The 25,186-nt window shown below is 36.4% G+C and overlaps 1 protein-coding gene across 1 annotated transcript; it reads left to right on the plus strand.

Moving 5' to 3' along the window:
* The first annotated feature begins 20,733 nt into the window (after positions 1–20,733).
* Positions 20,734–22,462, plus strand: LOC137834655 (transcription factor MYB15). The gene is made up of 3 exons (XM_090297455.1): positions 20,734–20,971; positions 21,524–21,653; positions 21,938–22,462. The coding sequence occupies exons 1-3, from the start codon at positions 20,839–20,841 to the stop codon at positions 22,431–22,433; spliced, it is 759 nt and encodes a 252-aa protein (XP_090153581.1). The 5' UTR covers positions 20,734–20,838; the 3' UTR covers positions 22,434–22,462.
* Positions 22,463–25,186: the final 2,724 nt, after the last annotated feature.

Consider the following 25,186-nt stretch of genomic DNA (forward strand, 5'->3'; position numbering starts at 1 on the left):
TGGATGATCAGAGGAGTATTCAGAAAGATGGTGGTTGGGGGAATCGAAGCGTTCGCTGGAGCGTTTCGAGAGTCTGAAGAGAGGTAGAAGATAATGAAACAGTGAAATGGCGCGAAGTGTTTAAGAGTTTCAAAGAGTTTCGAACGTTACGAGAAGCGCAAACGGCAATGAATAATGGTCGTTCATGAATCCACGTGTCGAATGATCGAAGGAGTTGGTAAAGTGTCAAGTCAGTGAACAGTACGAGCGCCAACGCGCAAAGCCACGTAGGCCGCCGGATTTAAACCTCTTTAGTCTTCTCGCTGAACAAGTCGCAGCTCGAGACTGGGGGGCTTGTGTACCGACCAGGTCATCGGGTGTGATGACGTGTCTAGCACGTGACCATGTGGGGCGTGCTCAGCGGAACACGTGGACAAGAGAAAGATGAATGGTTCAGAAGTGAGCATAGTCGCCGGTTCATGGAACTGGTGTTCTGAAGTGAACATGGTCGGTTGTCATCGACGTGTTAGACAATGGGAGATCAGGTGGTCTGACGCCGCTGCGAGGAGCACATCGCCGGATCTCCCAGTAAACTCAGTTGAAGCTGCTGGAGGCTCAGAAGAGTAAGTTCAAGCGTATAATTTCAGTAAGATGATTGTTGCGCCAACATAGGGCGTGAAGGGCGTGTGGGTTGAAGGGAACAGCTTGCCCATCAGCGACAGGATTCCCAGAGTGGACATTCGTTGGTGGCAAAGTTTCCTCAGCCAGAAAATGCATGGCGCAGCGATAAGGAGGGTGCCATTAGCGACAAGCGATATCACAGAGATGGTGCACTTTGCTGCACCCGATACTCGCCTTGTCAGGTGGTGTTCTAGAGCATATTACGTGCTAGCTTACTCCTTGAGTAGATGACTTAGCCACGCGACTGGTTACTACACAGAAATGACGCTCAAGTTACCTCAACCTAGATGATGACACGTGTAGGGTTGGATGCTACCTGTTATTCCAACCCAGATGATGACACGTGTAGGGTTGGATGCAATAGAGAAATGACGCTCAAGCTATCCTAGCTCATATGATGACACGTGTAGGGCTGGGCGCTACCTGTTATTCCAACCCAGATGACACGTGTAGGGTTGGATGCAATAGAGAAATGACGCTCAAGCTATCCTAGCTCAGATGATCACACGTGCAGGGCTGGATGCGAGCCACGCGTCCAAAAGCATAACGGCCTGGAGAGAGAAGAAACCTAGCTACGTCCAAAAGGTAAACTTAACAGAATTGGCAGAGGTACGTTTTCATTACGGCTCATTGCTAGGGTTGTGTGCCTTTAGTACGGTTCTACAGAGCATATTTTCTCTGAGTCTTTGGGTGTTCTTGTTACTGACTTGAGCGTCGGAGTGCCACCGGCCGCAGAGGCGCCACCTTGTGTTTTCAGGTTCTCAGAGAGGTTTTCTGTGGTGTGGACTTGAAGGCCACGTGGAGGCAACGCTCTTACGCTAGGTCAACCGGCAGGATCACAACACATTAACCATAAACCTACCAAATCAAGATACAAAATCCTAACAAATACAATTACATTAATCCACAAAATAGACTACACCCTCAAACAGGACATAAAATCTAATTATTAAACAAGATCTTTGACAGCAGGTTGAAGAGCTCAAATAACCAAGTACCAACATCAACAAATCGATCTTGCAAGGAGGATACATAAACCAAAAGACATGCCCAAAGCACATTACAACTTTCCAATTTGGACAGAACAGTAGCCATAAACACCACACATCAATCTATCAAAACTCATACACCATATTAAGTCCAACGTCAAACCGAATATAATAAGTCAAATACAATTTCCTTTACCACAACCCAAGAGCAAAACCATCAACCCGAACCTTCCAGAAAAAAAACCAAGAAACCTGTAAAACACACTGCAACTTCTAATCCTGGACAAAAACATTAACCATGGAGCACCAAAAATCAATCTTTCAAATTCCTCATACAGTAGTGAGGTTCCAAACACCAGTCTGAGTAAGAGAAATCAGCCAATCTTTCCTTTACCGTGATCCAAGACCAAGTTTTCTTTTGTACCACCGAAAAACCTCCACTAAATCTACGCGCCCATTGTAAAAAACAACCCTATTCCCGTAGTTCCAAATTTCACTTACAATACCTACCCAAATGCCCCCAGCACCTAATAATAGCATGATTCAAACCTATAGGTTTAAACATCTTAAAATGCATTTGTGCATCACAATGTAGAGCCAAAGAGGATCCCAAAAACTCGAGACACATTCCCCAAATTCTCCAAGAGACCCTGCACTCATAAAATAGATGCCTTATTGTCTCTTCTTCCAACCCACATAGGGGGCATCTAACACACACCATAGGTATACCACGTCTCAAGAGATTATCCTTAGTGATAATCGCATTACATAACACCCTCCAAGCCGTAAAATGTGATGATGGTAAAGTCTTTAATGTCCAGAACTTCGCAAAAGGTTCCCCAGACCCTGTAGCCTCCTCCCCCAAGAGAATATTATAGGCTGAATTCACATAGAAGTTTGTAGATTCTACATCCCTCCAAATCCATTTATCGGTCACCCTCTCTTGTTAACCTCTTGTTATCCAACACCTGCAATAAAAGGTCAGCCAGACTAGATTCCCACACAAAGAGATTCCTTGATGGAAGAGGCCCAAGCGCAAGCCCAAATGCAAGCCCACCAAAGAGTAGATTTGGGCCAACCACTAGAGTTATGACTAAGAAGATGCAAGAAGACTGGAATGCTGCAACTGATGGCAGAGAAACATTCTTATACATGTTCAAATGCCATAAACTTTAGTGTAGAGTAGAATTTTATTTCTTGTCAAGATTAGCATAAGAACTTTATTTGTCATTTTTCTTAAAATGAAGTTTGGTACCTAAACACCAACCTAGATTAAATTAGGGTTTCTAAAACTCCTAATTTACCCTAGGTCGATCCTAAGAAAGCTTATTAGGAAGTGCACGTTCCAAGCAAGGTAACATGCCTTCCATGTGCTTCATTTTAGGCGCCAACATCAAAGCTAGGATAGTTTGAATTTCCCTCCTTTTTCCTTAATTACAAACCGACCCTTAATTGCTAGGAGCTTGGCTCATGTATTTGGTGTTGAATCAAGTGTGTTCAAGCTTTGAAGAATCCAAATCCTTTGAAGTTTAATGGAAGGCTGGATGTGCTTGTTGTTGCTGAGGTGTTTTAGAATAGGATATGGGGTAGATTATCTGTGTAAATCCATTCTCAATTGAATCCAAAGCTTAAGCATTCTCAAACCTTTTAATTGAAAATGTTTTTCAAACTAAGTGAGAAACAACCTGTTGTTTTGTCGAAACAACCGATTGTTTTAAACTTAGGTGTTTTTAGAAAGGTTGAAAACTGTTTTTGATGGTTGACTTGCTGTCAAACCAAAACAACCTATTGATTCGAGCATTCAACCGATTGTTTGTTTTGGGACCATAACAAAAAACTGTTTTGTGCTTGGAATGAGCTTTAAATGATTTTATAACTGAATACGCTCCAGTTTTAAATGCTTTGACCAGTCTTTTAAAGCAATAAATAGTTTGCTCAGATTATGTAACAAAAAAGAACTGAGATTTAATCAAAGAAAAATAGATTTGAGTTTTTCAATGATTTTGCTTTTGAAAAGTTGAAGTTTGCTTTGAGATTGCTTTTGATCAAGAGAGTGTGGAATAGGATTTTCATCTTGTATTGATTTCAGATCATTCTGTAACAAGTGTAATCCTTTTATACTTTGAGAAAACTCTGTGTGTGAAGCTGAGAAGTGTTGTGTGCTCTTGAGGTTGTCAAGATCAACATTCTTGGTACTGTTTGTGTTGTCCAAAGGAAGTGTGTGTCTTGAGGGGATCAAGGTCACTTCTTTGGTGGTGTTGTAACTAATCTAGGTTTGATTGCTTAGTGGATTCCCCAGTGGTTTCTGGGAAGACTGGATGTAGCTCTTGGTTTAAGAGTGAACTAGTATAAACCTGTGTGTGCAATCTCTCTATCCCTTGAACTCTTTAATTTCAGTTTATATTTGTGAACTGGTATAAACTACCGATTGTTTCTGCGAAACAACCGATTGTTTTTCTGGTGCTGTGCTAAATTGCTTTGTGTTTTTGGCAAACTGAATTCTGAATCAAGTTTTCTTAAAGGAATTTCATTCTAGACTAAAAAGTTTGCGAAAACCCTCTTTAAACCATTCACGCCCTCTCTAGTTTAAAGCCATACATTCTAACATTTGGAAGATTAATCAATGAGTGAATTACTGCCAAATTTGTGCCAATTACACTCTTGTCTTCTACCCTCCCTAGGATAGACGTTTGATCTTCAATTTTCCACTAGGCCAAGTGATTAGGCCTCACCTATCACTCTCCATACCTATCCTTCACCTTCAAGGAAACCACAAACTCTAAGTGAGCTCCTTGTCCGCTGCAATCCATGAAGCTTCCGCCAGTCCACCAAAGAAATCACAACGGATGAAGGCATTCTTCCATCATTTGGTATCATGAGCTATGGTTCTTCAAGAGCTAAGTGTGCCTTCTTCTATTCATTTTAATTTTTGTGTTTGATTCTGGATTCTATATTGTTCTTAATCTCCATATTGTCTTGCTATTTTTGAATTTCTAATTTGTTTTGGTGTGTTGTTTGGAAATTCCAATAGATGCATTGTGCTTAATTGTTCTTGAGCAATCCTTGTGCAATTTTGTGTAGGATTCGATATAGTTTGTGTTGCTGTTTTAATTTTGTTTTATTTGAGTCTTTCTTTCAATTTTAATCGGTTCATATTGTGTTGATTTGAATCATTTTAATTTTTGAATCCATATATGTTTTGTCAAGTCATGTTTCTCCTAAATTGTCATCAATTCTATGTAGTACCTTTCTTGATAATTTTGGTTGTTTGATTTTAAATTTGAGTCCAGTTTTATAAATTTGTATTTGATCCTTTGGTGCATTTTTAATTTTTAGATTTGAGTTCATGCTTGTGTGCTAGATCCACACAAGTTCCTATACATCAATTTTATTGTGTTTTTGAAGTTTCTCAAAACTGTTTTTAATTCTAGATTAGGCTTCCTTTGTTTTTGTTTAATCTGTGCTGGCTGTTTTTGTTTACAGAATTTAATTCCGTTTATGAGAAATTGTGAAATTCTGGATCTGAACAGATTGAAGTGTTAGAAAAAAAGTGAAAAAAAGTGAAGCAAAATTCAAAATAGCAAAAAAAATGATAAATCAAATACAATCAGTGTGCAATTCTGGCGCGGAAAAAATGGTGAAGTGGCATCAGATTTGAAAAATTTATCAAAATTAATTGGTGCATTGTTTTAATGTGATTCCAGCGCCAAAATTTATCTAAGATCTTGAATTGTTTGTGATTTAAATTTCAAAGTCAAATTTGAACTATACAGCTCAGCATAAATATTTCAAGTCAAGCATTTGGTACCTCAAAATTCCAGTAGTACTATTTTGGTTTTATTAATCCAATTTTAGTGTCATTCTTTAGGTTCAATTTGTGTGCCACCTTTTGTTGAGTGCCTTATTTTGTGTGTTTGTCATTTTCATTCAATACTCTTACCAGTTGTGATGGAAGAGGGCCAAGCTCACCTCACCATGGAAGCCAAGACCCAAGACTAGACCGTCTAGAACCATGTGATGAGCGTCTAGACTCAAGATAGGAGCGTCTAGCTCATGATGAGGGGAGGCTACATAAGGAGCGTCTAGGAGGAAGCCTAGACCGTCCATGGCTAAGCACTTTCACGCCCAAATGGATCAAGCTACGGTTTGGGAGGGAGAAGACCTTGTACATGTGACATGGAGGCCCATTAAGGGTGCCTTAGTAATTAGTGTAGTGTTAGAAAGCATAAACTTGTCTTACACATGATTTACCCTAGATTTTGTGCACATTCTAGAAGCTTGCTTACTTGGCCGGCCATGTGCCCATGTGCTACCATGTGGATTCATTTTCATTTCATTTGAGAAGCATTTCATCTTCTCTTAGCTTAGGATTTACGGCCTCCTTGGCTTATAAAAGGAGAAGCCATCCCTTGTATTTTGCAAGATTAATGAGAGTAAAGTTATGCTGCCAACATTGTGCCATACTTTGCTTCTACCTAGTTTCTAGGATCTAATCTTCATCTTCATCACCTACCATAGGGCTGGCCGAACCTCCCTCTTTCCATACACATCATGCACCTTCAAGATCACCATAGCTCCTAGGAGGATCTTGCACATCTCAATCCATGGCTTCCGCACCATTTTTCACATGATTCCGAGAAGAGCTCCATGAATTTGCCATCATTGGGTATCATGAGCATAGGTTCTTCAAAGATGAGTAGTTCTTGGTCTTTTTCATTTTGAGTTCTTCTTTATTTCATGTTGTTCATCTTGTTTCCATAATTGTCTTGCTGTTTTTTAATTTTTACTTTGATTTGGTGTGCTATTTGGAAGATCCAACCGGTGCACTTTGTTCAATTGATCTAGAACAATCCTTGTGCAATTTGTGATAGGATTCCATACACCTTTGAGTTGCTGTTTTTCTTTTAGGTATTTGAGTCTTTATTGCACTTTTATTTGGTTCATATTATGCTCTTTGAGTTTTTTAATTTCTGAATCCATATATGTTTTGTCAAGTCATGTTCATCCACAATGTCATCAAATCATAAGTAGTCCTTTGTTTGGCTTGATTGTTTCTTGATTTTGGGTAATTTTGCTTGATTTGAAACTGCTGTGATATTGATCTTTTGGTGCCTTTTATTTTTAGTTTTAGTTCATATTTGTGTTTAGATCTACACAAATTCCTTTACATTAATTCCATTGTGTTTATCTTTTGGTCTCTTGCTGCTTTTTTCCAGTTTTTCCAGAATACCCTGTTTTACATTCTCTGTGCTGGCTGTTTTGTTTCAGAAAATTATTTTCCCTCATAAGAAATTTTTGATTCTCTGGATTATGCAAGATTGAGGTGTTACAGAAAAGAAAAAAAAAGAATCAGCTCAAAAGAGTCAATAGAAAAAATATGATAAATATTTTAAAAACAGTGTGCAATCTGGGCGCTACAGTTGGCGTAACTGAACACTGAATTTGAAACATTTATTAAAAAAAAATGGTTCATGCGTTTGGAGTGATTCCAACGCAGATTTTAGTTAAGATCTTGAATATTTTGCATATCAATTTTAAGAGGTAAATTCTAAAAGGGCAGCTCAGCATAAATTGGGGAAAAACACGTTCTCTGGCCCACAACAATTTTCCAGTGGTGCTGTTTTTTATTTTGAAATCTAATTCTAGTGCTATTCTTAGGATTCATTTTGTGTGCCTACCTTTATTTGAGTACCTTTATGTGCATGTATAATATTCTTGGAACTCTTTCTAGTTGTCACAATCTAACTCCATTTGTGTGGTACTGTTTTCTTCAATTAAATTGTTTCTTGCTTTAATTCTTTGGCCTCTAAATTTGGTGCTGGAATTTATTCTCAATTGGTGCTTATGTGAGTGGAAAACTGACTTGAGTAAGGTCTAGTCTTCTTGATAGGTGCTGGAATTGGAGAATTAAGTCCTTAATTCGAAGGGGAACAAAGGCAAAGGCAGAATCAAACACTTCTCAAAAACACCACAAACACTTGGAGGGCCCAACAAGAAAAGACAACCAAGGAAGTGCCAATAGCAAAAAGGATCAACAAAGGGAGTTTTCTTAATTTTCTTTGCAACTTAACTTGTGTTAATTACTTCTTTAATTACGTGATTAGACGGTGAGTGTGTCTTCAAGGGCTCCAAGTGTCCAAGAAGCCTCACCTAGGGCCGACTAGTGTAGAGTTTACTAATTAGCAAATTGTTAATTGTTTTAGCTACTTTTCCTTGCTTAATTAGCTACGCTTTTCACTTGTATTGCTTTGTTTAAGCTTTGGTTAATTCGTCTTGCTTGGTTCATTAGTTAGCTTGCATTGTTTTCTTGCATTAAAATCTGATTTCTCAACTTAATTGTGTTCTAAGTAGTTTACTAAGAGAAAGCTTTGTGTGAAGACATTGAGGGATAGTTTTTGTCTAAGGCAAAGGCTTGGTACTTAAGTAGTCCTTTGTGACTCACCTCCCTTACCTGGAAAACTACCTTCTTTCACTTCCTAAATTTTCTCAAGGTAAAATACTTGTATACACAAAGCTCTAGTCATGTCTTCTTCTTCTCATTCTGCAAAGTCTATTGAAAGTGAAGTAAAATCTATAAAATCTCTTTTGAAAGAAGTTTCACAAGCTTTGCAATTGATTTCATTTAGACAATTGGAGAATGAGAATAAAATTAATGAGTTGACTAAAGCCCAAGAAGAGAAGTCACAAAAATAAAATAAAAAACTTTTACTCATGCATCTAAAAGTAACGAGTCTCTAGGGGAGGGGAGCCTTAGAATCAATGATTTCTACCAACCACCCCCTAGGAGAACTAGAAGACGAGAGGAAGAGAGCCCAAGGGAAGTAAGGGTAGACCTACCCCATTTCTATGGTAAGGAAGATGTAGAGGTATACCTAGATTGGGAGATGAAACTAGAGCAACTCTTTGCTTGCCATAGGGTGAGTGAAGAGAGGAAGGTACCCTTAGCAACCCTTACTTTCCAAAGCAATGCCATGTATTAGTTGACCTCTCTAGAGAGAGACCGACGTCTTCATAGGCAGCCTCCCATAGAATATTGGAATGACCTTAGGGGAGCCCTAAGACGTCGCCACATACCTTTCTACTACCATAGGGAGTTAATGGACAAGCTCCAAAGACTCCAACAAAAGAACATGAGTGTGGAAGAGTATAGGCAGAAAATGGAGCTCTACATGATGAGAGCATCCATTAGAGAGGAAGAAACCACCACCATATCTAGGTTTCTAAGTGGGCTCAACCTTGAGATAAGGGATAGAGTAGAACTTCTACCCTACCAAGACTTGAATGACTTGGTTCAACTTTGCATTAAAGTTGAACAACAAAATTTGCACAAAACTTCAAGTCAAATGGTGGGTTCTTACTCCAACTTTTATCCCAAGAAAGACTTTAAAAGGGAGGGTAGTACATCTAGAGACGAACCCAAAGAAACTACCAAACCTTTAGTAAAAGATGCCTCCACCCCATCCATCCGTGCTAGGGACACCAAGTGTTTTAAGTGTTTTGGAAGAGGGCATGTGCAAGCGCAATGTCCAAACCAAAGGGCTTTGTTCTTAAAAGGAAAAGATAAGTACACTAGTGGTGAGGATGAACCTAGTACACAAGAAAAGGGGGAAAGAGAGAGGATAAATCCTTTGGAGGGGGACTTATTGATGATTCAAAGAATCCTCCACAATCAACCTAGTGCATCCATCGAGACACAACGAGAGAACATTTTTCATACTAGATGAAATGTTTTAGAAAATATATGCTCTCTTATTGTGGATGGTGGATCATGCTGCAATTGTTGTAGCACTAGATTGATTGAGAAACTAAATCTACAAGTAGTTCCTCATCCAAAACCTTACAATTTACAATGGATCAATGAGGATGGAGAACTACGTGTAGACAAACAAGTGGAAATCAAGTTTTCTATAGGTAACTACAAAGACAATGTTTTATGTGATGTAGTACCTATGGAAGCTTGCCACATCTTATTAGGTAGACCAAGGCAATTTGATAAGAAAACCTTGTATAATGGTCTAACTAACGATATTTCTTTCATCCACAAGCACAAAAAGTTTGTACTTAGCCCTTTACTACATTCCCAAGTGGTAAAAGACCAAATACAAATGAAACATAAAAGGGATGAAGAGAAAATAGAAAAAAAGAAAACTTTTGGGAAGCAAAAGGCGTGGGAGAAGAGTGTTCCTTCCCACAAGGTCATTCAACAACTCAAGCACATTGAAAATACCCTTGCAAACATGCTTCTTGTTGAACAACCTAGCCTTACCTTTTGTAAAGGAACACTTGCAAGCATGAGCACAAAAGAAGAGTCTTTAAAAGAAGCTTGCATAGATAAAGACTATTTCTCAAATGTGTTAGGATATCCCCAAGAGAATGACAAGTTAATTATAAGCATCTACAAAAACCAATTTTTGTGTGAAGTAGTGCCTAGAACAACTTGTCATGTCTTATTGAGACAACCGTTGCCAAGTGTACAAATTTTCATAAACAATAGTTGTACCAACGAGACTATCTTTACACATGAGAGAAAAAGTCTACATGAAGGAGAACTCATGGGCCAAATTAGAGTTGATAAAACTCTAGAGCTTTTAAAAGGAAAACTTTTGTCACCCATGAGAAAAGAAGTTCAAAGACATCACTTTAGGTACAATTCTTGTTTTCAAACTACACCTAAAGCAAAGTCTCAAGAACTCTATACTCCTTCACCTTTTGCAAATGATCCTTGGGAAGACACAAATTTCATATTAGAGCTTCCTAGGAAAACAAAAGGTTTTGATTCCATCTTCATGGTTATGGATAAACTCTTCTCTAGAGATGTGATACATCTTCATGGTTTATCCTCAAGCATAGTGTTGAATAGAGCTCCAAATTTCGCAAACCATGATTTGAGGATTTCTTTTGGAAAACTTGCAACTAAGTTGCACACTTATCATCCTCAAACGCATGGTCAAAATACATTTGAAAATCTCGCTCTTTCTACTATGCCTAGAATAATCATTAAGTGCACACACAACTCTAGAGATAAGCAAACATACCATAAAGTAGTTCACAAAACTACTTATTCTTCTACTTTTAAAGTTATGTGTGGCCTAAATCATCTTTCTCCTTTTAAGTTGATACCATCTCTTATAGGATTTATGCCTAAAGAGAAAGTAACCACAAATGAAAATTTTAAAATGCATAAGATGATTAGAGACCACACACAACCATTAAAAGAGAAACTTTGTCCAAGGTTTCCAAAACCAAAAGAAAAACAAAAATGGCAACCTAGTATAATTAATTTGCAAACTAACACCTATGCCTTATTTGATTATTTCTATAGGTGGACGTTTGATCCAGGAGGACAAGCTTTGGAAAAGCAATAAGCTGCTATCCGAGATCAAGTATGAAGATATGAGGATAGATCTTCTCAAGAAAGATGAGATGATGGACACCATCCAGCCACAACCATTCCCCTAGGAAGCAAAAGCATTGGATTTGAGGACAAATCCTTTTTCAAGAGGGAGGGGATGATGGAAGAGGGCCAAGCTCACCTCACCATGGAAGCCAAGACCCAAGACTAGACCGTCTAGAACCATGTGATGAGCGTCTAGACTCAAGATAGGAGCGTCTAGCTCATGATGAGGGGAGGCTACATAAGGAGCGTCTAGGAGGAAGCCTAGACCGTCCATGGCTAAGCACTTTCACGCCCAAATGGATCAAGCTACGGTTTGGGAGGGAGAAGACCTTGTACATGTGACATGGAGGCCCATTAAGGGTGCCTTAGTAATTAGTGTAGTGTTAGAAAGCATAAACTTGTCTTACACATGATTTACCCTAGATTTTGTGCACATTCTAGAAGCTTGCTTACTTGGCCGGCCATGTGCCCATGTGCTACCATGTGGATTCATTTTCATTTCATTTGAGAAGCATTTCATCTTCTCTTAGCTTAGGATTTACGGCCTCCTTGGCTTATAAAAGGAGAAGCCATCCCTTGTACTTTGCAAGATTAATGAGAGTAAAGTTATGCTGCCAACATTGTGCCATACTTTGCTTCTACCTAGTTTCTAGGATCTAATCTTCATCTTCATCACCTACCATAGGGCTGGCCGAACCTCCCTCTTTTCATACACATCATGCACCTTCAAGATCACCATAGCTCCTAGGAGGATCTTGCACATCTCAATCCATGGCTTCCGCACCATTTTTCACATGATTCCGAGAAGAGCTCCATGAATTTGCCATCAAGTTGTGTCATATAATTACTCTCTTTGTTGTTGTCCAATTCCAAATTGATTTGTTTCATTGCTTTAAATCTTGTTGACCTCTTTGATTGGTGGTAAAATTCTAAAAAGGTGAATTGATAAGTTTGGAGCTAACATCTTTGGTGAAAGCTTTATTACTTAGTAGGTGCAATTTTGAATACCAAATTGAATATCCTTGGGAGGTTGAGCAAGACGGCAGCAACAAGTGAGCTTAAACACTTGCACAAATAAGGAGTGCTAAAAAGAAATGAAGGATTGCATAGAATAGGATTTACTACTAATTGTGATCCAAATTTTTTCATTGTATTTCTTTGAGTTGTAATTGCATTAAACCTTGATTAATTAGTGGATTAATTGTGTATTAGACGGTGAGTGTGTCTTCAATGGTTCTAAGTGCCTAGAAGTCTCACCTTAGGATACGTCTAGTTAAAGCTTTCTAGATTGCAATTGTTTAATTGTGCATTTTATTGCTTTGCATTGTTTAATTGCTTTGCATTTTGTTTTCTTGCATAAAATTGTGTTTTTCATTCTTAATTGTGATCTAAGTAAACTACTCAAAAAGATTTGTGAAAATCTTGAGGGATAGACTCTGGCTAGGAAAGGCTTGGTACTTAAGAGATCAAAGTGATCCACCTCCCTTTCCTGTGAATCTACCTCCATTACTCTACTTATCTTTTTTAGGGTAAATTGCATATAACACATAACTCTAACCATGTCTTCGCATTCTCTTCGTTCTAATGAAAGTGAAGGAGAGTCTATCAAATCTCTTATAAAAAACCTAGCACAAGACTTTCAAGCACTTTCATATAGACAAATGCAACATGAGATCCTACTCAAAGAAAGGGATGCTCAATTTGCTTTGATACAAGATGAGTGGAAAATGGTTAAAGAAAGAGATGATTACACCAAATCCAAAAAGAGTTATCATGCATCTAGCTCTAGGGGTAATGATTTTTTTGGGGAACAAAGCCTTAGAATTAATGAATACTATCAACCACCCCCTAGGAGAGCTAGAAAGGAAAAAAAAGAAAGTCCAAGGGAGGTTAGGGTAGAGTTACCTCATTTCTATGGGAAAGAAAATGTAGAAGCATATCTATATTGGGAGATGAAGGTAGAACAATTGTTTGCTTGCAACTATGTGAGTGAAGAAAGAAAAGTACCCTTAACCACCCTAAGTTTCCAAGGTAATGCTGTGTATTGGTGGACTGCCCTTGAGAGAGATAGGCGTCTTCATAAGGACCCTCCCATAGAGTATTGGAATGATCTTAAGGGAGCCTTAAGACGCCGCCATATTCCCTCCTATTATAATAGGGAGTTAATGGACAAGCTCCAAAGACTCCAAAAAAAGAATATGAGTGTAGAGGAATATAGGCAGAAAATGGAATTTGTTCCTACCGGTTGACTCGAAGTGCCTTCGTGCGCCTACGTCACTCTCTCATCCAAAATCTTTGCATTTGCATGTGTCGTTCCTGTGATGAATGCCTGAAAACACAAAGACAAAGGGCGCCCTAGCGGCCATTTGAACTCCGACGCTCAAGTCAATACTAGGGTTAGGAAACACCAAAACTGTGTAACTGTTATTGTGTGTGTTAAGCGGCGCAAGGGAATAGTGTACCTGGCCAAGTTTGTTACCTTACTATTTATAGACTAAAATTAGGGTTTCCTCTTTACCTAAAATGGGCCTTTCTGATGGGGCGGGCTCAACACTGTTATTACCTTACTCTTAGGATAACCTAGCGCGTGGGGTCCCTAACTGGAGTGCAACCTCTGGCGGGGTGACCACCTGGGTGCCTCCTCGTGCACCTGATCTCTGGGGTCACCCGCCTCTGGGAGTGCCCTAGCTGTTCACGTGCCATGCATGTAGCTCACCCCTGGAACGCGACTCTCACAAGTCATATCTTTTCTGTGGCTCTACACTTTGTGTTACGCCTGAACGCGTCATCCACTCTACACGTATGGACCATCGTGATCTAGGCTTCTCCCTTACTGATAATTGGCGTGTGATCTGGGATCCACCTCTCGTTGCCCAGCTCTACTGTTTGGGTTCCCGATGTCCGATCTCTCCACACTGTTTAGTGGCACGTCGGTACATCCTGATGACCGATGTCTGACCACTCTTGGCTCCTTGGCGCACGTGCTTTGCTAGACACTGGCTCACGCCGCTCATGTGACCCGCTTTCGTGGCACCAACATTACCAATGGTCAACAACGCCCAAGGACTGGTCGGTACATAATTATACATGATGAGAACCTCAATTAGGGAGTCTGAACCCACCACCATTGCAAGATTCTTAAGTGGGCTTAACCTTGAGATTAGAGATAGAGTTCAACTTTTGCCCTACCAAGACTTGAATGACTTGATTCAACTTTGTATCAAAATTGAACAACAAAATTTAAGGAAAAACTCAAGTTGTAGGGAAAGCTCATACTCTAACTCTTATCCAAAAAGGGCGTATAAGAGAGGAAAGTGTACCAAAAGAAAAACCAAGACAAACTCCCAAGAGTGTAGGAAAAGATGTGCTAACCCCACCAACCCGTAGTAGAGATATTAAATGTTTCAAATGTAATGGTACAGGTCATGTTCAAGCCCAATGCCCAAACCAAAGAACTATGTTCTTAAGAGGGGTAGAGGAATATAGTTGCCATGACGATGAACCTAGCGGGAAAGAGGAAGAAAATAGTGAGGGAGCATATCCATGTGAGGGGGAGTTAATGATGATTCGAAGAACCCTCAACAATCAATCTAGCGTGAACCTAGAGACACAAAGAGAGAACATTTTTCATACAAGAGGCAAAGTTTTAGAAAATGTTTGTTCTCTCATTGTGGATAGTGGCTCGTGCTGCAATTGTTGTAGCACTAGATTGGTTGAAAAGCTAAATCTACAATTAATACCTCATTCTAAACCTTATAAACTTCAATGGATCAATGAAGATGGGGGAATTAACTGTAGACAAGCAAGTGAAAGTTGAGTTTTTGGTGGGAAACTACAAAGAAAAAGTTTTATGTGATGTAGTTCCCATGGAATCTTGTCATATTTTGTTGGGTAGACCTTGGCAATTTATAAGAAAACTATGCACAATGGTCTAACCAATGAGATTACCTTCACCCACAAAGAAAATAAGTTTATACTTTATCCTTTATCACATTCATAAGTGGTAAAAGATCAAGTACAAATGAAACAAAAGAGGGATGAAGAAAAAAAAATAGAAAACCAAGAAAAAGCCCTTAGGAAACAAAAGGCGTGGGAGAATAGTGTTTCTTCCCACAAGGTCATTCAGAAAGAAGAAAAAGTTGAAAATACATTTGCAAATATGCTTCTTACTGAACAACCTTCAAAACTCTTAATTTGTAAAGGAACACTTACATGCACTACCACACTTGCTGAGACTTGTGTTCTACCTCCTCAAGTAAAATAACTTTTAAAAGAATTTGATGATGTATTCTCTAAGGAAGGCCCCATAGGACTTCCTCCTTTTAGAGGTATAGAACATCAAATAGATTTAGTTTCGGGAGCTAGTCTACCCAATAGACCGGCTTATAGAACTAATCCTGAGGAAACTAAGGAGATAAAATCACAAGTACAAGATTTGTTGGAGAAGGGTTGGGTTCAAAAAAGCCTAAGTCCTTGTGTTGTACATGTCTAGTTGGTGCCAAAAAAAGATGGCAACTGGAGAATGTGTTTTGATTGTAGGGCCATCAATAACATCACCATCAAGTATAGGAATCCAATCCCAAGACTAGATGACATGCTTGATGAATTGCATGGGTCCATTATATTTTCCAAGATTGATCTTAAAAGTGGATATCACCAAATTCGAATTAAAGAGGGTGATGAGTGGAAAATTGCTTTTAAAACCAAATTTGGACTATATGAATGGTTAGTGATGCCTTTTGGCCTTACTAATGCACCCAACACATTTATGAGGCTTATGAATCATGTCTTGCAAGATTGTATAGGTAAATATGTAGTAGTTTATTTTGATGATATATTAGTATATAGTCAAAGCCTAGAAGATCACTTCAGGCACCTTAAGGAAGTACTCTTAGTGCTTAGAGTTAATAGTTTGTTTGCTAACAATGAAAAATGCACTTTTTGTGTTGATAGCTAGTGTTTTTAGGTTTTATAGTTAACAAAAATGGGGTACATGTTGACCCCGAGAAAATCAAAGCCATCCAAGAATGACCAACACCACAAAATGTAGGAGATGTTAGGAGTTTTCATGGTCTAGCAAGCTTTTATAGAAGATTTGTGCCTAACTTCTCAAGTCTAGCTTCACCACACAATGAGTTAGTGAAAAACGACGCCCTATTTTGTTGGACTGAGGAGCAAGATCAAGCCTTCAAGAGGCTAAAAGCTCAACTCACTAATGCACCCATTCTAGCCTTACCAAATTTTGCAAAAACTTTTGAGCTAGAGTGTGATGCATCGAGAGTAGGCATAGGTGTCGTGTTGTTGCAAGGTGGACATCCAATTGCTTACTTTAGTGAAAAACTTCATGGAGCCACCCTCAACTACCCTACCTATGATAAAGAGCTATACAAGAAGGGTAGTACAAACATTATGGTCGATGCTAGACGTCCAAAGACATTGTTTCTCCATTTATAGGGTAGTTCATAAGACTACTAATATTTCTCCATTTATAGGGTAGTTCATAAGACTACTAATATTTCTCCATTTGAAGTTGTATATGGATTTAACCGTCTTACTCCTTTAGATTTGTTGCCACTTCCTAATCCACACACCTTTGTGCATAAGGAAGGAGCTACAAAAGCTAACTTTGTTAGGAAAATGCATGAGAGGGTTAAAGAACAAATACAACAGCAAATAGAGAAATATATAAAACATAACAATAAGGGGAAGAGAGAAATAATTTTTTAGGAAGGAGACCTAGTTTGGCTTCATCTTAGGAAAGATAGGTTTCCAACTAAAAGAAAGTCCAAACTTAGTCCCCGGGGTGATGGACCTTTTCAAATCCTCAAAAAAATAAATAATAATGCATATAAACTTGATTTATCTGCAGAGTATGAAGTGCATGATACTTTTAATGTCTTTGATTTAACTCCTTTTGTAGGTAATAATGAAGAAGAAGAAGCATTGGATTGAGAACAAATCCTTTTTAAGAGGGAGAGGATGATGGAAGAGACCCAAGCACAAGCCCGAATGCAAGCCCATCAAAGAGTAGATTTGGGCCAACCACTAGAGCTATGGCCAAGAAGATTCAAGAAGACTGGAATGCTACTACTGATGGCAGATAAACCTTCTTATACATGTTCAAATGCCATAAACTTTAGTGTAGAGTAGAATTTAATTTCTTGTCAAAATTAGCATAGGAACTTTATTTGTAATTTTGCTTAAAATGAAGTTTGGTACCTAAACACCAACCTAGATTAAATTAGGGTTTCTAAAACTCCTAATTTAACCTAGGTCGGTCCTAAGCAAGCCCATTAGGAAGTGCACGTTCCAAGCAAGGTAACATGCCTTCCATGTGCTTCATTTTAGACGCCAACTTCAAAGCTAGGATATTTTGAATTTCCCTCTTTTTTCCTTAATTCAAACCGGCTCTCAATTGCTATATAATGAAGAGCTTGACTCATGTATTTGGAAGATTAATCAATGAGTGAATTGCTGCCAAATTTGTGCCAATTACACTCTTGTCTCCTACCCTCCGTAGGATAAACGTTTGATCTTCAATTTTCCACTAGACCAAGTGATTAGGCCTCACCTATCACTCTCCATACCTATCCTTCACCTTCAAGGAATCCACAAGCTCTAAGTGAGCTCTTTGTCCGCTGCAATCCATGAAGCTTCCGCCAATCCACCAAAGAAATCACAATGAATGAATGCATTCTTCCATCATTCCTTCTCCAACTCAATTCCCACGACCAACTATTATTACTCCAAATCCCAACTTGTGTTAGATGGTGGCCAGTATCTAAGGATATCGAAAAAAGTCTAGGGAATTTATGCTTTAAAGGAACATTGTCCACCCATTTATCCTCCCAGAACCTAATTTCTTTTCCATCCCCTACTTCCCACCTACCTCTGTCTTCAAAGTCATTGCCCCACTCCTCTAAATTCCAAACTTTCCTAATGTCCCTCCACCATAGCGATTCCTTATAGTTCTGAACTTGGGACCTTAACCCCCTCCACCCATCATACTTAGAGTCTAGAATATTCTTCCATAAACTTCTCTTTTCAGACTTACGTTTCCAAATCCATTTCCCCATAAGAGTTAAGTTAAATTTCCTTATATCAATTACCCCTAATCCACCTTTATCTTTTGACTCACAAACCTTATGCCACGCCACCCAAACAATTTTCCTATTCTTTGAACCCACTCCCACAAAAATTTCTTTTGTATCCTTTTCACTTCCTTCACCAAACTAGTCGGCATAGAAAATAAGGATTAATAAAAGTAAATAATACTAACTAACATTCTTAATAAGAATACAATTAATTAATTCTGATAGTTTAATTATAAGGAAGAGTAAATAGTTGATGGGGAAAAAAAGGAAGAGTAAATAGTTACACCCTAACAATGTAAGGTCCATTTCTAGAAAGTGGCTTGGAAGCTAATGAAGTTACCAATTGTCTGCATGCATGGGACCTAGTAAAATATTAATTAATTAATTCTTGCATAGTCTTGATATAAACACAATCATATTATATTGGGCAAGTGACCTCACTTAAGTTTGGAAGTAAGTTTAAGTGCATCGGACCGCGTAAAATTTGGAAAGTTTTCTTTAATTGTTCTTAATTCCTATTTCTTTATTTTCGAAATTTACAAGGATAATGTTCAGGCAATATTGATAATTAGAGAAAATGAAAACAGAAGAAAAAAAAATCTTTTAAAGAAGAAGAAGAAGAAGAAAATATTATGCCAAAAACTGATTACTTGCAAACCAAAACCATGCATCCAACTCCCTCTTGATTAGGGTTAAGCTGGGAGATTCATTTATGAATAATGTTACATTAACATCGGTTTATATTCCTTTAATATCTAAATAAATTATTATTTTACTATAATATAATAGTTTATTTAAAAATAGTTATAAAGTGATTATTTTTTACTATAAGAATGTAAAATAAATTTTATTCTTCATTTATTTGGAGATGATTTAATAATTTTCATAATTTTCTTATATAGTCACATTCCTCTGATTTTGGATGAGGAGTGAAAGGAGAACAGCCTTGTTCCCCAAGCAACATGTTTTCACACTTTCAGTCAGAGCCTATAAAATAAGAAGACTTCAGTTGATTTCAAGAAGACTTTCATATATACATATATAGAAAAGACTATTTTTCAACTAACGAAAAAGAATAAACTTTTATATATTGAAATTGAATTTACCACATACATAAATAAAAATATATAAAGCGACTCTTAAAAAAATCCCAACATGAAGTATATGCTGCTTTACATCTATAAATTTTTACTCCATAAATTTAAAATTTTAGCACATATTATACTGATTGCATGCATGCCTTTGTTTACATGATTTATATTTATATATAATTTTAACATCAGTTTTAAAAGTCTCATTTTTATAAATCCAATAAATGAAAATTTAATTTTACATAAAAATAAAGATTTTTTTTTAAGTCATGTCATAGTATATTTTGCTGATTAAAAAAAAGAATTTGGCATAATTTTGTTATTTCCAGATAAGGAATTTCAGACTTCCACTGCTTCCCTCTCTCTTCTTGCTACTACGCAATTTCAATCTCCATTCTGACTAAAGAATAATCTAGATACATGGAATTCATTAGTTTTTGTGTTATTAGTATACTATAAAATTGTTTTATATTATAATTATTACAAGATATGCAATCTATCGAGAACTTTTTAGTTGAATATGATACGCGATTTTATTGAAATCTAGTTCATTGGGAGCGAGGAAGAACATTCAACTGAGTGGTTGGGTAACGACCCTTTGGAAACAAGGAAGGTGGCTTCAAGTTTCCCATTAGAGGACAAAACTTGGGTCACTATTTTGCAGTTTGATTAATTCTTCTTTTAAAGTTTCAGTGGGTAGTATACTTTATTTAAGGGTCGTGCTCACCAATGTATTAAGAACACTTATTCACAAATTTTTAAAATATTATTTTTATTAAACGAGATAAAAATTTATCAAAAAGGTTTCTTGTACATATATTATAAATTTTCTTGATTTTATTAAAAATAGTTATGATTTTTTATTTTACTATTTTCATTTCTACCTCACATAAAAAATATATGTAAATAATTATAAATTAAATAAGAGAGAAAAGTACAATTCACAAAAGAATAAGTAAATCCAGTATTCAATTTTGATACTATAGAAACAGAAATATTCCATAAATGCAATAGTTAAAGAGCATTTATTTCCATGAAAATTTTCTATTTTTAATTTGTGAACTGCTACCTCACTTTCTAAATAAGGACTAACATCCACTAAATAACAAAAACACTCAGTTGACATTCTTGAATAATAATATTTTAATAATATTTGTTTTATCTTTTTAGTTTAAAATTTTATTAAAATGGATTATTAAGTGAATGTAAATTTTTTGGAATAGTGTCAAAATAATATTTTCTTTTCTTTTAAAATAATCTCTATCCTTTTATCAACTGTACAAATAGACTTGGGTTTTGCTTGAGTGTAAATTAAAAATAAAAGAATGAATATTTGATTACAAATTGCAGTTATAGCAATATTTTAAGACCATGGTTAAGACTTCTTAATTTGTTGGCATGAAAACAATCGTATGTGTGCATCATTCCTCCTTGGCACCCCTTCTCATGCTATATAAAGGGAACTACCTGCCTGTAAGTGTCTTTCACCAAACTCTCTTCTTTCTCAACCGTGTCTCTCTCACACACAAACATAACAAAGAATCAACAGCGACACCTTAAGAGTGTTGTAACACATATATAGTGAGAGTGAGTTTGTGTTGAGAAAGATGGTGAGAACCCCTTACTGTGACAAAAGTGGACTGAAAAAGGGAACATGGACACCAGAAGAAGATTGGAAATTGATTGCTTATGTCACTACACATGGCCATAAGAACTGGCGCCAGTTGCCTAAGTTTGCAGGTAATAGAAGTGCGCCAGTTAATTACGATCTTCAACTTTTCATTCCTTCACCAAAATTCGCTTCAGAACGTTTTTCTTATCCTTATCTTAGTGCAGTTATATTAACCTTTGTTTAACACGTCAACACTGATGATAACATTGGTAAATGAATTTTACTCTTTGATAGAGTCTACCTTCGGGAATGAATACTGATTTCACGTTAAGTTTTCACCTCAGTTTGAGATGTATAAAATGATGGTTTACTAAATTTTGAACTTGTTTTTTATCATATAAGTTGAATTAAGATTCGGTACAGAAAAACTATCTGTTCATTTCTATTTTTCTACACAACTTTATATCACACTCTTTTTCGAAAAACAAACATGATCCATGCATTCTTGATCTTAATTTGATTCTGGTTTTAACTACGAAATTAAACTCTGGGGGGAATTTAAGAACTCTACTTATCTCCAGAATCTCAACAGACCCATCATTAGGTCAGGCACCAAAAAGGGAAAATTGAATTCATATTCTACTGTTTTGATTCAATATAGTTGTGCAATATGTTTTCAGGTCTTGCTAGGTGTGGAAAGAGCTGCAGATTGAGGTGGATGAATTACTTAAGGCCAGGCATCAAAAGAGGGAACTACACCTATGAGGAAGAAGAGAGGATTGTCAAACTGCACAAAATTCTTGGAAATAGGTAAACGACACAGCCAGATCACACGATTTCTCCTCCTATATAGTGAAATTATAAACTAGGATTGTTACATGAGTTTAATTTCTGTGCACCTTTAAACTAAAACATGTCATGCTGCATATGATTTTTCAGATAGTTATTATAAATATCAATGGATTAACTTGTCATATATGATATGTGATGCACTTATATTATTACATGGACTTTTGCGCAAGTTACATCATATACTTTCTTTCACTGCATGTGAATATAAACCGTAGTTGATTTTCATCTCCCTTTTCTTGAAGGTGGTCTGTGATTGCTTCCCACTTACCTGGAAGATCAGATAACGAGATAAAAAATCACTGGCATGCACATCTTAAGAAGCGCTTTCAACACAATTCAGAAACAAATGAAGAGGTTGAAGCTTCCAATCCAAAACACCACTCCCTAGTTGAATCCATTCAAGAGGAATCTCGGGAAGTTGTTGCAAGCAGTTTCCAGAACAGTTCCCTAGCTACTTCCCAAACTCCTGACGGTGATTTTCCATCGCCCCAGCTTACATCATTGAGCAATGTTCTATGCATGATATCCGAACCTGAACCTGAACCTGAACCAGCCAGTAACTGGAATTTGGCTACTGATAACTTTGCTGATTTTATGGAGGAAAACACAGATCCTATAAGTGCACATTCTTGGAAAGAACTTTATGATATTTCGTTCATAAGTGAATTTCTCACTCCTTTTGTGACTGAACCTGAAAGTGTTTGTTCAGTTTATGATGTCTGGGGGCTGTTCAATTAGTAACAGGAATATAATATGGGTTTGGTTTTTCTTCTTTCTTGTTATTTTTTGGGGAAAACCTATACCAGCTTATTTTGTTGAAAGGGGTTTCACACTGTGGGCGAAATGAGTAGTTCTACTCTTATATTTCCATAATATTTTCTTATAATTCCATTTTATAATTTTTATATCACATAGCCCATTTTGATCCTCTTCCAATATACTCCTTTGTATAAACACTTGTTAAAGGTCTCCACTTGAACTCGTTTCCAGAAAACCTGCAACTGAACAGTGTAATTCAACGTTACAACGAAATATAACTTAAATACAACATTATAAGTGATATTCATGTTGTTTTTTAATCAAATTTAATTACGTAAGTGAAAATTTAAAAAATAACAGCATCTAAATTTCATATTTCCTCCTCTAAGTATGTTGTCACCTTTTTATTGGTCACTCTTACAAGTGATCTCCACATTTGCTCATCAAGAACACCTTCAACCATGAATTAAGAAGGTGACGACATATTGAACAGCATATATATAACAACGAAATCTTATGCATGATCACCAAGTACTATTGCATAAACAATATCTTTGTATTTGTAGCTCATATGAGATAGTGTTCTCTAGAACTGTCCTACAATCTTCAGCCCACTAATATCATGTATGGGGCAATTTTTTTTCCAGAAAAAAATTGTGTTTCTATATATATATATAAAAATATATCGTGCAATGTTTTCTTATGATCTAAAAATTCCTTAATTATTTTAATAAAATTTAATTTAATCTTCTTATAAATTATTTAAAAATTATTTCAACATGTACATATAATAGTTGTGTTAAATGTAAAAAAAAAAAAAGCTTTTATTAGTACATTATAATTTACTATGAATTATATTAATTTAATTGTTAAATTTAATTTTTTATTAACTATTTGGTGTTTCACTAAACAAATTCAATTTAGCATTATAGCAAGTTTAATGAAAATGTAAGTGGATGTTAACATTATGTAACTAAAGTATTTTTTATTTGCTTATATACATGGTTATTAAGTTATTATTTAAATATTTAATAAAAAATTAATAAAATTTAATATATAAAAAGTTTTAATAAGTAAAGTAATCTTATAAAAAAAATTATTTGTGAACTAACTTGTTAATCTTTCACAAATGTAAACCTCCGGTATTACATTAGCAATATTTAACGCGGGTTCTAGAAAGTATTGAACGTAGGTTCCAAATCAATGTGGAAAGAAGAAATACTGAAAATGAAAAATTTCAATGTTGATTTTGAATTACTGTTGATATTTGAGATTTCATGTTGATTTTGAATTAATGTAGAAATTTGAGATTTCATGTTTTCATTATACTCTTACCGACGTTAAAGCTTAGAATATTGAATGAGTTACAAGCACAGTCAATGAAGAGTGGGAAATGTAGGGAAGGGAGCAGGGCATTCTACTGTTTGGTTTTTTTATTTTTGCTGCTGTGTCTATATATTTTTTTTTTTAAAAAAATAAGGTAGTGTAACTCAAGTGTATTATTTAATTCAATTATTTTGTGTTGATAAAAAAACATGGTATTTAATTTTTTTAATAATTTTTTTTTATATATGGATTAGAATATTCTATGTATTTCGTTTAATATATTTTTTTTTTCAATAAAAAAAAGTAAAGTTTGACAATATTTATTATTCAATAACTAATATGTAGAATCTTAATATTTTTTTGATAAGTTGACTGTTTTTTTTAGGTAATTACCTATGTATATATTTGAAACCGTATATGAAAACAATAATAGAAGTAAGACATGTTTTTGTATAAGCAAAGAGGGTCTAGATAGTACTTGAGACCGGTTGTACAATTGCTGACATGTCGATGATTCTTTGGTTCCTCTCTTCGAGTCTTCTTCCACAAATGTTGATGCTCAGTTGGGGTTGACCTGAAAAAGATACTATGAGATCAAGTTAGTTCTCTATGTGAATAGTGTATTTTGGTAATTGATAAAAACGGATCTTACACTTCCGCGGAGGATTTATTTATAGTGTTGATCATAGGCCCTTGCTATGATGACCCATATTTCAGTTATTTGTTGATGTGCATCATGGTCCTTGATTAATAGGGAGGTATATTGGTATATAGGTATGTTAGAATATTTGAAGAATATTTGTGTCATCTTTCAATTAATCAGTTTGTAGCTGATTTATCGAAGATACTTCTCGCGTATTCTGGGATACAAATTATGACTCATTAAGTGCTATTGTAACTTTTGTTACTGCCATTTATTGCATGTCTTAAGGTGTCCTTTGATTCGGGTGATCGGTCAGCTAGGTCGAGACTCGTCCGGTACCGACCAATACATTTGCTTTAGGGGTCCAACTGCTTTAGATGTTTTTTTTTTTATCTAAAGTGTCTATCTTAGAGCTCGACTCTCCGTTGGATGCGGTGGCATTCGATTGTTGTAGCCACACCAACCAGGTATGTCATGGTCGGGAAGGCACTCCGCAAGATTACTTTTTCTATATATACAACCTTTTTTTAATGATTTAAACGTTACCATGCCATTTAATGAATTCACGGTGGGGTCTTTCTGATCCTTAAAGTGGCACCGACCCAATTACATCCTAATTCTTAGGCGGCTCTTCAAGCGTTTAGAATTCTCTGTGATATTTTTAAGTTACAATCCACTTCTCAATCCTTTTTATTCTATTATAACTCTTGCCCGAGTAACTCCAGTGAGTTGGCTATCTTTGACAAGTTGACCAAGAAGTATT

Source organism: Phaseolus vulgaris, chromosome 11 (assembly GCF_051622355.1).
Source record: "Phaseolus vulgaris cultivar YP4 chromosome 11, ASM5162235v1, whole genome shotgun sequence".
NCBI lineage: Eukaryota > Viridiplantae > Streptophyta > Magnoliopsida > Fabales > Fabaceae > Phaseolus > Phaseolus vulgaris.